Source organism: Hypomesus transpacificus, chromosome 9 (assembly GCF_021917145.1).
Source record: "Hypomesus transpacificus isolate Combined female chromosome 9, fHypTra1, whole genome shotgun sequence".
In the NCBI taxonomy this organism is placed as follows: Eukaryota; Metazoa; Chordata; class Actinopteri; order Osmeriformes; family Osmeridae; genus Hypomesus; species Hypomesus transpacificus.
In genome coordinates this window covers 9,181,968-9,198,023 of record NC_061068.1, presented here as the reverse complement: position 1 = coordinate 9,198,023, position 16,056 = coordinate 9,181,968, and the positions used below count along the sequence as shown (strand labels likewise).

The window sequence follows — 16,056 nt, the reverse complement described above, 5'->3', positions numbered from 1 at the left end:
GCCTCCCTGGCAGCCCAAGAAACCTGCCTCATCAAAACACCAGTACAGTTCTCCACAGCATCAACGCTACTGGCTGAACCAGGTATGCCTGCCCATTTCACACAGGTCTGGGTAAGTAAAACATAAACTGATATTTTATCATCACTATATAAGCTGCATTCTACATTTCCAATCCATAAAACGAATTAATAATGACACACACATGCATATGCATGCACCCAGACACATACCAATGCAGGCACACATACACGCACACACACACACACACACACACACACACACACACACACACACACACACACACACACACACACACACACACACACACACACACACTGGGTAATATCTTACACACCAGCCAAACAGCCACCGACACAGTCGTACTCATGTTTTCTGCAGATAGAACTGAAGATGGATCACCATTAGAGGAAACTGACATATTGTGTGTTCAAGACTGCTGGATCCTTTCCACTGTCTGTGCATGCGGACATGCACGCAACTGAGAGATGGAGCATAAGAGATGGGTAAGAGGGAGGGATGGAGGGATGGATGGAGAAATGGAGGGATACTGTTGGAGTGGATAGATGGGGGGAGGGAGTGATGGATAGGAAGGAGATGTAGAGGTACAGATAGATGCTGAGTTGTGTAGTTGCTTGAGGGTAATGTTTGTGCCCTGTTCACTCCCTCCATCCATCTCTCTATTGACCACTCCCAAACCTTCCTCCTCTCCTTCCATCCATCATGCCACCACCGTATTTAGCTGTTTCTGTCTCCATTATTGGGCTGACTCTTCTCAATCTTAATGTGAAGCACAGTATACAGACTTAAACAATGGCAACATATGGGCAAATTCAGTTTTGTGCCTTAACTACATTCCCATGTTAGAATACAGAACACAGGGTGTGTGTGTCTGTATGTGTTACTGAGCTCCAGCATCCATTATCAACATGTTGTAGACTACAACCCAGCCCAGAGCCAGCTAGCCGGTTATTTTGCAATTTTCAAGTAGCAATCCATCAATAAGCCCAATCAAGGCTACTCTGCAATCACACAGCTTTTTATCAAGAAACAGAATCCAAAATCCTGTATGAAAGTAGCTGAAATCAGGCTGGGGCTAGCGGGTGGTTGAGTCATAGCACTGAAATACAGTTTGTCATACACTATATGCATGTGAACGGTCATTTTTTCTTTTGTTTGATTATACACCAATCCAGTACGTGTCGATGTCAGTGGATCAATGACAGGCTTTTTACCCAGTCTTGCATCTGCCTGGCATAGGGGATCATTTGCTGCGAGGGAGAAAGGTACTTGAGTGAGGAAAAAAGGAGGGATAAAAAGAGATATAGATCGTAGATAGACAGCTTAGGGATAAAAACGAGAGGAGTGTAAGAGAAGAGAGGGAGTAAACTGACATTTTGAGAGATGAAAGACCCTTGTGCTCGGTTCAAATGATGAAGTTATTTCTCTCCAGAAGGCAATTAGAACTCAATTATTGCCATTTATCTCCTGCAGACAGGACTTAATTTGGGCAGGAGGGGCCTGGGGTGTGGGTCACCGTAGCCCGCCTGCTATTACACTATCATGACAGACCTTGACACCTGAGGGAGAAAGAAACCAGCACTGTACCAGCACTTCGCCCCAATACATCACACACACACACACGCACACACACACACACGCACACACACACACACACACACACACACACACAAACATATACATTGGTTCCACTTTTCCACATATAAATCTCCTCCTGGCTCTCCTCCATCCTGAATCCTTTATCTTTCCATCTCTCTATTTCATGTAGTGTATTTAATTGGTCCAGTCTAGCTTTTAGATTATCCCCTTTTGTTTTAGATACTAAATTGCACTGCATTTTTATTTAACATATTCACCCTACTGGCTGATTTAGGGGAAAGTCATGCAGACATCCAGTACAGTAAAGAGACACATGACAGTGGTATACAGACTCAAAACTCAGTAGCTGACACATACTGTACAAACAACATTGTATATTGAATAACTATGGATGTCAAATCCACAAAGTGTCTCCTATTTATATCTTCCATTTAACTCTAATTGAACATTAAGGCATACAATGTGTTTAGGAATAAGATCTGTAAAAGAACATTCTTGGTGAAAACTATATAAATAACATGTCCCCCCACTTGTTTAGAATTAATCATATAGGACAGCCTCGGCTACCTCATGTACTGTGTATCATCTAGCTGAGTGACACACCTTACAGAAGAATCATCAAAGCCTCCATAAATATAAACATGCACAAATGCACGCATGCGTAGGTGCGCTTGTAAATCCAGACGCACACGCACATGCACACACACCCACACACAAATGCACAAAAACCCACAGGGATACACACTAAATACAGGAACACACACGTGTTCAATAGAGATTTGAGTGAGAGGAATGGGAATAGGTTTTCCAAGAGTCCCTTTCGAATTCACAGCAGGGGCTCCCCAAGGAGGAATAAAGAGGAGGGGCAAATTCAAAACCCACTCCTCTCACAAAACATACATCCACACTTTATACAGAAACAGTGAGATTTACTAGTTTAGGATGCCTGATACACAATGGTCTGTGATCCTGTATGTCATTCAAAATGTTGTGCAGCCCTGGGCCCACTAAAAAACAGAAAACTTAGAAGGAATTTCAAACAGATTTACTGTTAGCCTTTTACATATAACAAACTAAAGTAGGTCACAGTTGTTAACCTTGGTTACAGTTAAAGTTACAGCTTTCACCCTGGTGAGTAAGTCATGGTTGACCTTATCTAGTAGGCTGATAATCCTAACTCTAACACTACTTTATGAACACATAATGAATCATATGTCGTAGACGTAGGCTAAATTTCTATTAGAATTTTGAATTTTAGGACTTAAAGGCGCAGGTTTCAATCCGATGCTACTTTGAAAGTTTATCATGTGACATGACTCATCTTCTAGTCTATTGTTTGAACAGCCTACATAACAGCAGCAGCCTCAGGTGAGTAGAAATCTGAGGACACCAGTGCACCACGACGCTTATCATGTTATTAGCAACAGAAGTGAGAGATGATGGTGACTTAGTTGGCTGTCGTTTTCAGTGCAACACCATGGAGAACAGCAGAGCACTGACTCCGGATAGGCCGATGCTATGTTGGGAAACGACCCGTACACAAATGTATCGATATTCTTCACAGGTATAACGTTGATAATCACACAAGTCACATTTCTCTGACATTCTAATAGACTAAGAATTTTCGGACTCATTAATCATTTGGAAAGCAACATTGACAGTGAAATTGACATGCCTCATGTTATTTTTCAAACGAGTGACCGTCGTTAAATTAGACATTATATGTAACCAGATAGTAAACGACAATCCAATATATATTTAAATGTCTTTAGGTTAACCGCGTAACTACTTACCACCTTTCACTGGTTTATGAGGGGAATTCCCGCTACATTCTACTGCAGGTGTCCGCGCGCTGCGCTGTCTCTCGCCGATTCACTCCAGAGCGCTCCAGGACAGCCGGCTGTCAGCGCACGACGTGACCAGAATAAATTCACGCCTTTGTGGTGTCATAAATATTATAGAGCACAGGATTGGAAAAATTCTCCACGGGACAAGAAAAAGAGGTTGGTAGTGACCTTTTCTGTTCATAAATCAGATAATTCCTTTAGCATTTCTCTCTCTCAGCAGCCTATCACTCTAGACCTCTCCACACAGAGCAGGAACATCCCACACTTGGACCAGCCAAACGCATAGATTATCTCATGTACTGCAGAGGGTAGCAGCTCGTGGATGCACGCAGTCCTTCCATCCCTCCAATACGGTTACTCTCTGCAAGCAGCGGGTAAGGGAGGGAGGGAGAGGAGGGGGTGGATGGAGGGAGCGTTTTTAGTTGGAGGGAGATAGAAGAAAGGGGAAGGAGGGGTGTGTGATACAAGGACGACATGAGATTTCTCAAGGGTGAACGCTTCCCTGTAGTAATTCAGCGTCATTCCCCAAAATCCCGGCATATTTTCAGCTCTAACTGACACACTGGGTAGGCTACGACAGTCTATTAAACCCATCACCTCATTTCTTTCGGAACCGATGTAGAGGGGATAGGAGACACAAGAACGACAGGTGCGCTTGTCCCAACATTGGAACTGTCGAGCTGTTTCTTCTTGCTGACTAAGTGATACGTATTTAGTATAGCTAAACACAGAATTGCAGTTTTAGAGATTATTTATCACCTGTCGGTCCAGTTTTACACATTGAATTGAAAAGGGCTTTAGTGTGAAATTCATTTAATAGTAATTTGGGATAAACACAATTTGTTCATCATTTAATTTAATGTCAACAGTCAGAGTGAGACAATGGACAAGTGAAAAAGAAATATCTCACACTGTCTAAACATATTGGTTATGTCAGACTATGGGACAATTGTCTGACATTGATAGACAATTTAAAATGACTTAAATCCCACTATGTGAGCATGTGAAAACCAAATTTTAACCGATAAGATCTTTCAAACAATGTCGGAATAATGACTAAGGATAAAGGTTACTCCTAGATGACACATGGACAAGCTAGAACGGGTCCATATGACCTTGAATAAAAACATGAATTTTTCCTGATTTTAATTCAAATTAAACACACACATTCACACATTATTTACATTGTTTTGATTCAGTATTCATAAACTGACTTCTCTGGACCTGCACGCTGATCAAGAGCTATATAATCACCACAGGGTCGCTAAACTTCTCACAGCCAGGGATGATCGGAAAACAGCAGCATTTCTGCAAAACAGTGGGGAATGGACAGGTAAAGAGGAAAAGATAAAGAGAGAGGAAGGGGGTTGGGGGAAGGGGTGGGGGGACTACCAAGACCGAAAGATTCTTGGAAAAGGATAGGGCAAGGTCGGGGTAATTTAATTGGATGCTGCAACACCTTAGTTGTGTCTGACATTCTCCATTGCTCCTCCCCCCTGGTGTATTATACCGCTACAGAGCACTGGTACACTAAGGAGCTTTGATGCTATTTCCCTGTCTGTCCAGTACCGAATTTCCTGTAATTCCTACCATTTCCATACACACAGACACAAACACACATGTACACAAACACACACAGACACAAACACACACACACACACAGACACACACACACATGCCTTGCACTTCCTGGTGAAGACAAACAAATGGGGAACTGTTCTAGCTACCGATGTGCATCTTTGGTAAAAACAGTTGCATACAAATGCAGAATGAGCCAGGGATCAGGAAGACCTGCCAAACGCCCACACACCATACGCTTGTTTCCTTCAGCCAGGCTATGAACACACACACAAACACACACATACGCACACCGACAGAAGCGCTCACATACTCTCATGCACATAAACCTACATACATACAGTAGGCTATACACATTACATTTTGAGCTTGTTTTGTTTTGTATTATTGTGTTACCATAGTGTGTGGTGGTTAGTGAGTCCTGTTGCCCCATCTAACAGTTTGTCTGGTGGTTAGAAATGTGAGCACCACCTACCCATCAGAGCATGAAAGGTGACCAGCAGCAGTGTCTGTAAACCTGACCTGACATTCAGACCTGAGATCTAACCTGTCAACTGCTTTGGCACTTGTTCAGTCAAGAGAGGAAGCTTAGGACACACTACAGCCACACACACACACATACGCACTCAAGTACAAACATACACAGTACACACACAGGGAAGTATGTACACATGTATACCTGTGAGCAGAATCACATATTCATGTGAGGTGTTGTTTTCTAGGATTCTTAAAGAGTTGCATTATAAAGAGATCTGCACTGCAGCTGGGAAGGACAAATATGATCTGTCTTTCTAACTGAGGTGTTATTGACTTTTCTCAAAGGACTCAAAAATGAATTTCAAGCAGCAAGTCAATAAACGCATTGAGAATGAAATTAGGATATGCTTAAGCTCTGATTTACATTCAGCCACAGCTCACCCTGCCCTTGAAGGAACCACCGACAGGGATCTCACATCTGACCTTATTAGTGTCTGGGAGGAATAGAGAGAGAGATAAAGAGAGAGAGAGAGATAAAGAGAGAGAGAGATAAAGAGAGAGAGCTAAAGAGAGAGATAAATAGAGAGAGAAAGAGACACAGAGAGGGGGGGGCAGCTGAAGTGGACAATAAAAGTGACACTGAAGCAGTTGAAAATGTCATAGAGCAGTAATGTGGGAGAAGATTTGAGAAAAAGTGAGAATGTGAGAGCGATAAAAAGAGTGACAAAAAGGAGAGGAAATTCTGAGATAAGCAGTGTCCTCTAAATGTCCTTATTTCCACTGAAGAAGGGGACATTAATCCAAGGTGCTGGAATGCTGAATAAAAGGGAGGAAGAAAAGGTAGAGGAAAGGGTTAAGTATTTATGGCAGCAGTGTGAAATGGAGAGAATAAAAAAAGAGGGGAGAAAAAGAGGCACATGAAAGGTAACACATTTCTCCACAATTTTCCCTTCAGCCCCACTCTGGCAGTGACCTTGAGTTGAAGCCTGGGACTGGCTGGTCAAGCCAAAGGATTATGAAAGGACTGGCAGAGTGGATAAGGCCGGCAATAGGGAGAGATGGAGATGTGGCAAAAGACAAGATCAGCACAAGCTGTTTGATCACACCAGAGCCAATTAGGACATTGAATTATTCATGACAGAAGCCTAATTTTACCTCAGGAATATACAGAACAGTGGATATTGCGAAGGATAGAGAGAGCTCTCTGAATGCCACCTCTGTAGTGTTTGTCTAGGCTAATGGTACCTCTGCCTCAAGGGTGAAGGGCAAGTACAGGTTGATGGATCTTCTCGTTAACATCTATGAGGCAGGATGGACATGGACCTGCTGGGCACAGCTTGTGTCACCATCACTGTGTGTATAGGCAAGCACGTACAGTGTAATCAGTGTGCTGTCAATTGACTCTCATATGATGGATGCTTTTATATGCTTCTGTAGAAAATAATACATGGTTCACCATAGTGTTTGTAGGTGGTACAATTGTGTAATTTGGCACTTTTTGCCCCCAATGTGTGCATGTATGCGTGGATTCATGTGCCTGCCTGTGCCTGCCTGTGAGTGTGCATTTTGTGTTCACTATTGTGTTTTAAGTTGGCTAATGGGCTGTGAAATGAGCTTGGCTTATGAAGACAGTGATGTTTAGAGACCAGCTCTGCTCCTCAGGGCTCCCTGAAAGCTATGTACTTTAAGGTAGCGACCAAACAAACGCTGAAAACATTACAATGAATAGACTAAGGACAAAATAGAGACAAAAATAAGCCTTCCAATCCCTAATATCTGCTATGGCCTACTTTAAACATAAATTCCCAGGAATGCACACATCCCAACCTATATGTGTATATTATGTTGAATGTTATGGGCCAATAATGTTTTTCTTTATGTTAGAGCGACCATACAATAGTGTGTGTGTCTTTGTGTTTAGTATGTACATCTGTGCACAGTCAACTGGCATCTATGGCCTATCCCACGTCCGTGTGAATGCATGTGTTTGTCTAGACACATCCCATTTTAGCACACCACAGGGGGACCTGGTGACAGCTAGATGATGAGAAGCGCTCTGACCTGTCACCAAACTCCTCTTCCACCTCTCCCTCCTTCTCCCTTCACCTCCAACCTTCTCAGTCTGTTCTCCCTGAGCAGTCTGTGACCCATGGACCTCTTCTCCAGCTCAGCCTCCTTCCTTTGTCAGTCCTCCTCCCCCACCTGCCTCCTAAACCCTAAGCCCGTCTGTTCTCCACCTCTCATCCGCACAGCAGTCTGTTTCCGCTAACGTCAGAGACCTTCAAATTACACCTGAGTGACGTCACGTTGACAACCCCCTTCCACAGACCATCCGTGACCTTCACAATCTGCCGAGTGCATAAATGCTTTCATCACACCCAGTCCTGGGAGAGGGTTTGGGTTCTCGCAGGACATCCGATTTCCCATGCTTCTCAGTTTGGTTTTACCAGGGCCATAAGAGTACCAGAGCCCAAAGGAAATAGTCACATTTGAGCCTGGGCCAGGAGAAGAAGCCAGGACAGCAGGGGACAGTGGGTTCAATGAGAAAGAGACTATGCTGGTGTCCAGTAATCCAAGCTGACACCTCATTACTGGAAGAAACTTTACTGCTGGATGTAGTGCACCATGCCAACAGGAATATAGACACCAGGTGGAAAAACAGGGAAGAATGACTTTAGCTTCTCTGAATCAATGAACACATAGGCTGTTCCAATCTAGTCTTCTCTTCTAGAGTGCTAAGTATCTGTATGTGTGTCTGTTTGAGTTTCGTTATAGTCTGGTTGAACTGTTTGTTTACAAGACACATCTATTTGAAATAAATCAATATCTCATTTACTCAAAGGTTCCATCTGAGGTCAGCAGAGGTCAGTAACATTATTTACCTATCTGGTCCACAGAAGTTTCCTGAATTGCTAAAAGACACCCACATTGTGTGATGAAACCCTCCAAAAATAGTGTACATATTCAGTTTGGTGTTGATCTTCCAGTATAAACCCAGCTTAGGTGTGCCACTCGTACTATACTGGTGTTATTACAAACTGTGTCTGGTTTCATAAACCCCACATTAATGTGTTTCCATACTCCAGGAAGGTAAACTTTTATTTTTTCATATTGGTTTTCATTCGGTTCCACCAAACAACTCCAAGCAGATCATTGGTTAGGGTTAGTTAGTACACCCCACAGTGTGGGTCATTAGGGGAACAGACGGGATGGTCAGATGCATAGCAATTCTGTCTAAATCTAAAACATGCTTGGAAATCAGCTGGATGCTGCGACATTCTCGATAACACAGACTTAACTTACGTAAACATGGAGCTTTGGACTATATGCACACTCTAAATGAGCACCTGTCAGTGGTTACTTAATGTTGGCTAGCTCAGTCAGAACACAGCCTCAGGTCAGCATGACTGGGGGTTAATGGGTCCATATTTGAGCTCCTCCTGACAGCTCTAGCTTATGAAGAGATCATGAGTCATCCGTCAGAGGGTAAGTGGATGGTGGTCTAGGCCAGAGTGAGGTCATTCTAGGAAGGCCAGACTCTGGCCCTGCCTAGGATGCCAAGATAATAGGGACAGAACACCATTGGCTGGAGTGTCTGATCCAAAGAGGACCCTTTGTCCTCTCCAAGTCTGTGTATTTATCTCCAAATGACGGATCCTTTCTAACACTCTCCTCTTCCTGCTCAGCTGCTCAATTATCTTCCTTTCAGCCCAGAGAGGAGGAAGATACAGAGGATGGAGTGGCGAGAGAGAGGAATAGATAGATCGAGAGCAAGAGAGAGTGACGCCGTCACAGGTCTTCTCACGTTCACGTCACCAAAGAGCTCTTAGGAGGAGCTCGGTACCAGCCATAAAAGAGCCCCAAAAGTAAATGTCCACTGTCCTGAAAGAATTGAAGTCAGTGAAGGAGTGTGTGTGTGTGAGTCAGACACGACGCAGGACGCTGTACACAAAAACAACCTAATAAAACACGAGCTGTCAATCGAATAAATTGAAATGGAGAGGGAGCTGGTGAGTGACAGGTGGTGGGGATGAGAAATGGCATATGTTAATGTTGTGTTATGAGACCCAAGCAGCCCCAGAGACTCCAGATAATGCTGAGCCATTCTGGCACTCAGGTGGCTCATCATCCACTGTGTCATAATGAAGAGAATATGCTAATGGACAGCTTATCCACTGGAGGACCGGAATTAAACAGAATAAACAGCTTGTGTGAGAGAGAGAGACGGAGAGAGAGACAGAGAGGGAGAGAGAGGGGGAGAGGGGGAGAGATAGATGGTGGAGGGGGAAAGTGTCTGTATGTGCGCAGGAGGGAGAGGTCACACCCAACAGTTTTTCAACTTTCAGTTTTTCTCACCTTCTGTCCAAATGCAACTTCTGAACTACAAATACGTTTTTTTATACTATCTTGACCTTCCGTGGCACACTTCAATTTGCACAACCAATTAATAAGCAATAAAAGACATCAACAAATTAGAATCTAACATGCATAAACATTGACGGAGAAAGAGATAGACTGCAAAGGGGGAGAAAGGTGTGTAACACCTGTTCAAATTGGCATTACTTGACTGTGAAACAACCTGAGAGCAGACGAGGGAAGCTAAAAGCAGCGTGGAGGAACGGTTTACGATCAATAGACCAATAAATGCTTACTGCTGCATTACTTAAGAGTGCTGAAGTTGAGTGTCCTTCAGGACACAGAAAAAGTGTTTGTTCCCTTTTCTCCCTCAGCCAGACAAAGAGGATTGATTAGCAGTTGGACTGAAGCCTGGGGCATTGTATAGGAGGAGTATATACTGTAGCTGTATATACAGAAACTGGCATATTCCACAGGACTCAACAAGAGTCTGAAATTATGAAACATAGAAAACTGTAAGAATGGCCACATCACAGTGAGCAAAATAGAGCGAGAGAGAGACACAGATAAACATTATGTGATCATTTGACTGAGTGGGTGATGGAGCAAAGAAGGGTGTTAGCAATAGACACAACAGCATATCTAGCAAATTTGCATTGCCATAGCAACAGCCCTCCTAATTTGAAAGGCAAGTAGGCGGGGAGATAGATATAGTGTGTGTGTGTGAGTGATGGTGTGTGTATAACTTGTTGGCATGCTTGGTCCTGTTCTTGGCGCACTACTCCAACGCTCTCTGTTCTGCCAACCATAGACCCTGCGGCTTTAAACAGTCAAGGTCAGTCAGAAGGAAAAATGAACAACTCCTAAACGTGTTCCTGCATACTACACACTGATGCATTCAATACTGCCCCACACAGATAGAGGGCACCGCCATCTCACACTACATACGTTACCAATCTGTATCCAATCATCCATCCCTTTCCACCTGAATGCTCCTAGACACTGACCTAAAAGCATGGTATTGGAGTGGTCCAAGTGGCAGAGTGCACAAGTGCACACTTAGGGGAGAGAAGGCTAGCGAGCTGAAAGATATGGCTTCTATTATCATGGGAAGATAATGCACCTCTGCCTCAGTGGTGCCAAGGTGACCTTGGAAGGGAGGTAAACCTATGTCATCTGGAATGAGAAGCTAATGAGAACATCTAATGCACGTTATTTATGTAAACAGCATACACATAATTACACATACACAGGCGGATCACTTATGTAATCTGCACCATGCAATTAAAAACTGACACAGAAGCCTACTTGAACACACACAAAAACACAAAACCAGGGAGATGAATCATAATTAAGTTACAATGCTTAAATATGTTATTTGATCAAATTCTTGTGTGATGTGGTATGATGTGTAATGTGACCCCGAGTGTGATGTGCAGGTCTGGACTGGGACTTTGAAACGCAGACCGGACCACGGCCGTGTATTATTGTCATATATTTTCTTTTTTTGCATGATGCCGCGGCCGTTTGACCGGCCGTTCGGGAAATCTCCCGACCCTCCCGACGGCCAGTCCGACCCTGGTGATGTGGCCCCAGCACCAACCCCCCAGTGTCCCCTGAACAGGGAGAATCTGAGGCCATGGTTCTAGGATGGTTCTGTCTGGTGTGAGTAGCAGACAGTTCCAGGGTTACTTAAATCAATGACAGGTGTTGCTTATATGATGAATAGGAGGAAAGCAGATCAGAATCACATGTAGTAAACAAGACAAATCTGCACGTTCTGACAAACACACTCAGAACCTGACTGACAGTGATAGACAGAAGAACTGAACAGATGAGAGGCAGGCTGGGAGCAGAAAGGTGTGATAAATGCTCAGCACACACACACACACAATCACACATATAGCTAATCCTCCCAGATCATGTGCAGTTGTCAAGCTTTCCCCAAAGCCTTGTGATGTTAAAATATACAAAACCATCAAAAACCAATACAGAACGGAGACATGCTGCATAACTCTGTTCTCCTTCCAGGTCACCATTATCTTTGCTCTCCTACAAACTTCAATGTGTCTCATAAAGTTTCCCTTTTGCTGTGTGTATGTCCGTCTGTGTGATGAGGGGTGCTCGTCAGGGGAAATCAGGAGGGCCATGGAGCAAGGGAGACCATGAGAGGATGAGTCACGCCAGATAAGCGTTTAATCTCTTCATTAATAAAACATGCTATGGTGTAATTAGAGCTTTTACTTACAGCACAGCTTGGAACTAGACACTTGCACAGACACCACACACACACACACACACACACACAAACTGATGGAAGACAGGTTCTGTTTGAGGTAGAAACAGATTTATATATAGAGTAGCCGAAACAGCATTCATATTGTAATGATATGACATTTTCCAATTCATCATAAGGACTGTTTAATACTTTCAAGTCATGTGATTTTAAGGTCTGTGTCCAATCCAAAGAAAAAAAGCTTATATAAAAACAGTATAAAAATACTTCTCAAAATAGCACCTTTTCTGTCAAGTAGACATGCAGATGTATACAAATAATTACTACAACAATATATAACTCTTTTCCCAAGTTAACTTATGCATATATGTACAATTCAATGTCAATATTTTGTGCTTCAAAGATTATGTCTTCAACATTGGAACAATTCTGTACATTGGTGGACTGATTTAGATGTCATGTACAGACAGTACTCAACAACAACTGTTTGGACCATTAAAATGGAGGGACCATTGGGAAAAAGGTGTGCCCACTGACTGAAGAAATGCAATAGCAATAAATAAGCAAACATCTAAACCATCAACCTTGGAGAAAAACATGGATCCGTCAACAGCTCAAATATATCTTTAGCTGATGTTTATATTCTTAAACATCAAAACTACAGTTTATTGACATTCTTGGAGCTGGAGACAAGGTGGTAAATGTGTACCTATTCATCATCCTCGTCTGCCGGAGGAAGGCGCTGGAATGAAAAACGGGATAAATATGCGTGTGTGTGTGTGTGCTGGTTTGTTCACCATATTGGCTGTGGATGTGTGTAAAGTGTGGGTGCTAACGTGTGTAATGGGCAAGTCCATGTGTGTGTATGTCCAGTGGAGTGTGTTTACCTGTGTTGCCCCCGAGGCAGAGCTCCTCGCACTGCTCCAGGAGGAGGAAGCGGTTGGCGTTGCCGTCACAGCCGCTGTAGATGAAGGGTCTGCAGGCCTGCGCCGGGGTGTTGAAGTAGTAACGCAGGGTGAAGTGCCCACAGGATCCCTCCTCCAGAGGCAGTGAGCATGGGTCCACTGGAGCTGCACACACACACACACACACACACACACACACACATATATGTACAGTACATACAGTATATAACTGCAAGGAAATACTTGTAAGATGAAAAACAGAGAAGAGTAGACACGAGTAGGACTGGGCTGAAGAGAGCAGTGGAAGGTGGTAGCAGTGCTCAAGGTTAACTTTAGATTTATGTTTGGAATATATTAGTTGGTAATAAACATGCGCACACAGCAGCAACACACAAGCCTATGAAGTAAATGTGCATCCATCTGTATTTCATAAAAATAATTCAAAATAATTGATCAGGCAGTGAGGGATTGTAAGGTCAAACTTAGCATGTTTCATTCATCTGCCGTGCTTCTTGAATGATGTGTTCCACCTATGGAAGCATACCCATCATGCTTCAGTAGCCCCTATACAGCACCACATGCAGGGAGGTGGGATGTGGTATGAACCCCATCATAGCCTGAACCCTGGAGATGAGTTAGTGGGTTGACTTTACCTTCCCCCTTCAGGTCTCTCTTAGGTCTGGCTGCTTTCTGAGAGACCACAGCTTTCTGAGAGGCCACAGCTTTCTGAGAGGCAACAGCTTTCTGAGAGGCCACAGCTTTCTGAGAGGCCACAGCTTTCTGAGAGGCCACAGCTTTCTGAGAGGCCACAGCTTTCTGGGGCACAACTTTCACAGCCTCACCAGTCGTAGAAGAAACTTTGACAACCTCACCTGTCGACACGCATCAAACAGACAGACAGACAGGCAGACAGACAGACAGACAGGCACACACAATCACTAATGCATCTATCTACTTGGTTATATGAACAGGTAGATGTGCCAATTTTGTGACCATTTTTAGCACATCACAAAACACACACAGGACACAAACAGACACTAGACACATACATAGATATACAGTGCCCTCCAAAAGTATTGGAACAGTGAGGCGAATTCCTTTATTTTTTCTGTAGACTGAAAACATTTGGGCTTGACATCAAATAATGAACGTGAGACCAGAGATCAACGTTTCAGCTTTTATTTCCAGGTATTTACATCAGGATCTGATGCACAACTAAGAAAATATCACATTTTGTTTGAATCCACCCATTTGTCATGTGAGCAAAAGTATTGGAACAGATATACTTAAAACATATTTAAGTGAATAAGACTTAATATTTAGTTGCAAATCCTTTGCTTTCAATAACTGCAGCAAGTCTGTGACCCATTGACGTCACCAAACTTTTGCATTCTTCCTTTTTGATGCTTTCCCAGGCTTTCACTGCAGCCTCTTTCAGTTGTTGTTTGTTTTGTGGGGTTCCTCCCTTCAGTCTCCTCTTAAGCAGGTAAAATGCATGCTCTATAGGGTTTAAGTCTGGAGATTGACTTGGCCAGTCTAATACCTTCCATTTCTTGCCCCTGATGAACTCCTTTGTTGTTTTGGCAGTGTGTTTTGGGTCGTTATCTTGCTGCATGATGAAGGCTCTGCCAATCAGTTTGGTTGCATCTTTCCTTAAATTGGCAGACAAAATGTTTCTGTAGACTTCCGAGGTCATTTTGCTGCTGCCATCATGTGTTACATCCTCAATGAAGATTAATGAGCCCGTCCCAGAAGAAGCCATGCAAGCCCAAGCCATGACATTACCTCCACCGTGTTTCACAGATGAGCTTGTGTGTTTGGGATCATGAGCAGTTCCTTTCTTTCTCCAAACTTTAGCCTTTCCATCACTTTGGTAAAAGTTAATCTTTGTCTCATCAGTCCATAAAACTTTGTCCCAGAATTTTTGAGGTTCATCTCTGTACTTTTTGGCAATTTCCAGCCTGGCCTTCCTATTCTTCTTGCTAATGAGTGGTTTGCATCTTCTGGTGTAGCCCTTGTACTTTTGTTCATGAAGTCTTCTGCGAACAGTAGATAGTGATACCTTCACTCCTGCCATCTGGAGGTTGTTGCTGATCTCACTAACAGTTGTTTTAGGGTCTTTCTTTACAGCTCTCACAATGTTTCTGTCATCAACTGCTGATGTTTTCCTTGGTCTACCTGTTCGACGTCTGTTACTTAGTACACCAGTAGTTTTCTTCTTCTTCAGGACATTCCAAATGGTTGTACTGGCTATGGCCAATGTTTCTGCAATGGCTCTGATTGATTTTCCATCTTCTCTAATACTCACAATTGCTTGTTTTTCACCCAAAGACAGCGCTCTGGTTTTCATGTTGTTTTCACCTCTGAATACAGTCTGCATAGACAAAACCTATCTTACCCAATCTGAACCTGAGTGTAGACATTCAGTGGTATTTATTGATTGAATAATGTATGTAATAGGACACACCTGGGCAACAAAACACACCTGTCAGTCACATGTTCCAATACTTTTGCTCACGTGACAAATGGGTGGGTTCGAACAAAAAGGTGATATTTTCTAATTTGTGCATCAGATCCTGATGTAAATACCTGGAAATAAAAGCTGAAACGTTGATCTCTGGTTTCACATTCATCGTTTGATGTCAAGCCCAAATGTTTTCAGTCTACAGCAAAAATAAAGGAATTGGCCTCACTGTTCCAATACTTTTGGAGGGCACTGTATATTGTACACAAGAGAAATTGTGTGCAACTGTATTTAGCAGCAGACTAGTGTGTGAGACCGGGGTGAGGTTAAAGGTTAAAAGATTGAGCTAGGTTAAGCGTGGCGTACGAATGAAGGGATGTGTGGTGGGGTGTGGTGTGGTGCCAGAGGTGGCATACCCTTGCTCTGATTGGTGTTGGGGGTGAAGAGGACAACCTCCTCCAGAGGGTCATCATAGTTCTCGATGGAGTAGATATGCTCGTAGTCCGGGTCGTTGGTGTTCATCACCACACGGAGTTCACGACCTGCAACACAGGT

The 16,056-nt window shown here is 43.3% G+C and overlaps 1 protein-coding gene across 1 annotated transcript in view; it reads right to left on the bottom strand.

Moving 5' to 3' along the window:
- Positions 1 to 12,226: 12,226 nt before the first annotated feature.
- col7a1 (collagen, type VII, alpha 1) overlaps positions 12,227 to 16,056 on the bottom strand; it is a 47,696-nt gene continuing 43,866 nt past the window's right edge. Inside the window, exons 113-116 of the mRNA XM_047026642.1 lie at positions 15,918 to 16,043; positions 13,691 to 13,909; positions 13,020 to 13,202; positions 12,227 to 12,874 (exon numbers count right to left, since the gene is read on the bottom strand). Coding sequence (XP_046882598.1) covers positions 12,849 to 12,874; positions 13,020 to 13,202; positions 13,691 to 13,909; positions 15,918 to 16,043 — 554 coding nt within the window. The 3' untranslated portion in view covers positions 12,227 to 12,848. The remainder of the gene's footprint in view (positions 12,875 to 13,019; positions 13,203 to 13,690; positions 13,910 to 15,917; positions 16,044 to 16,056) is intronic.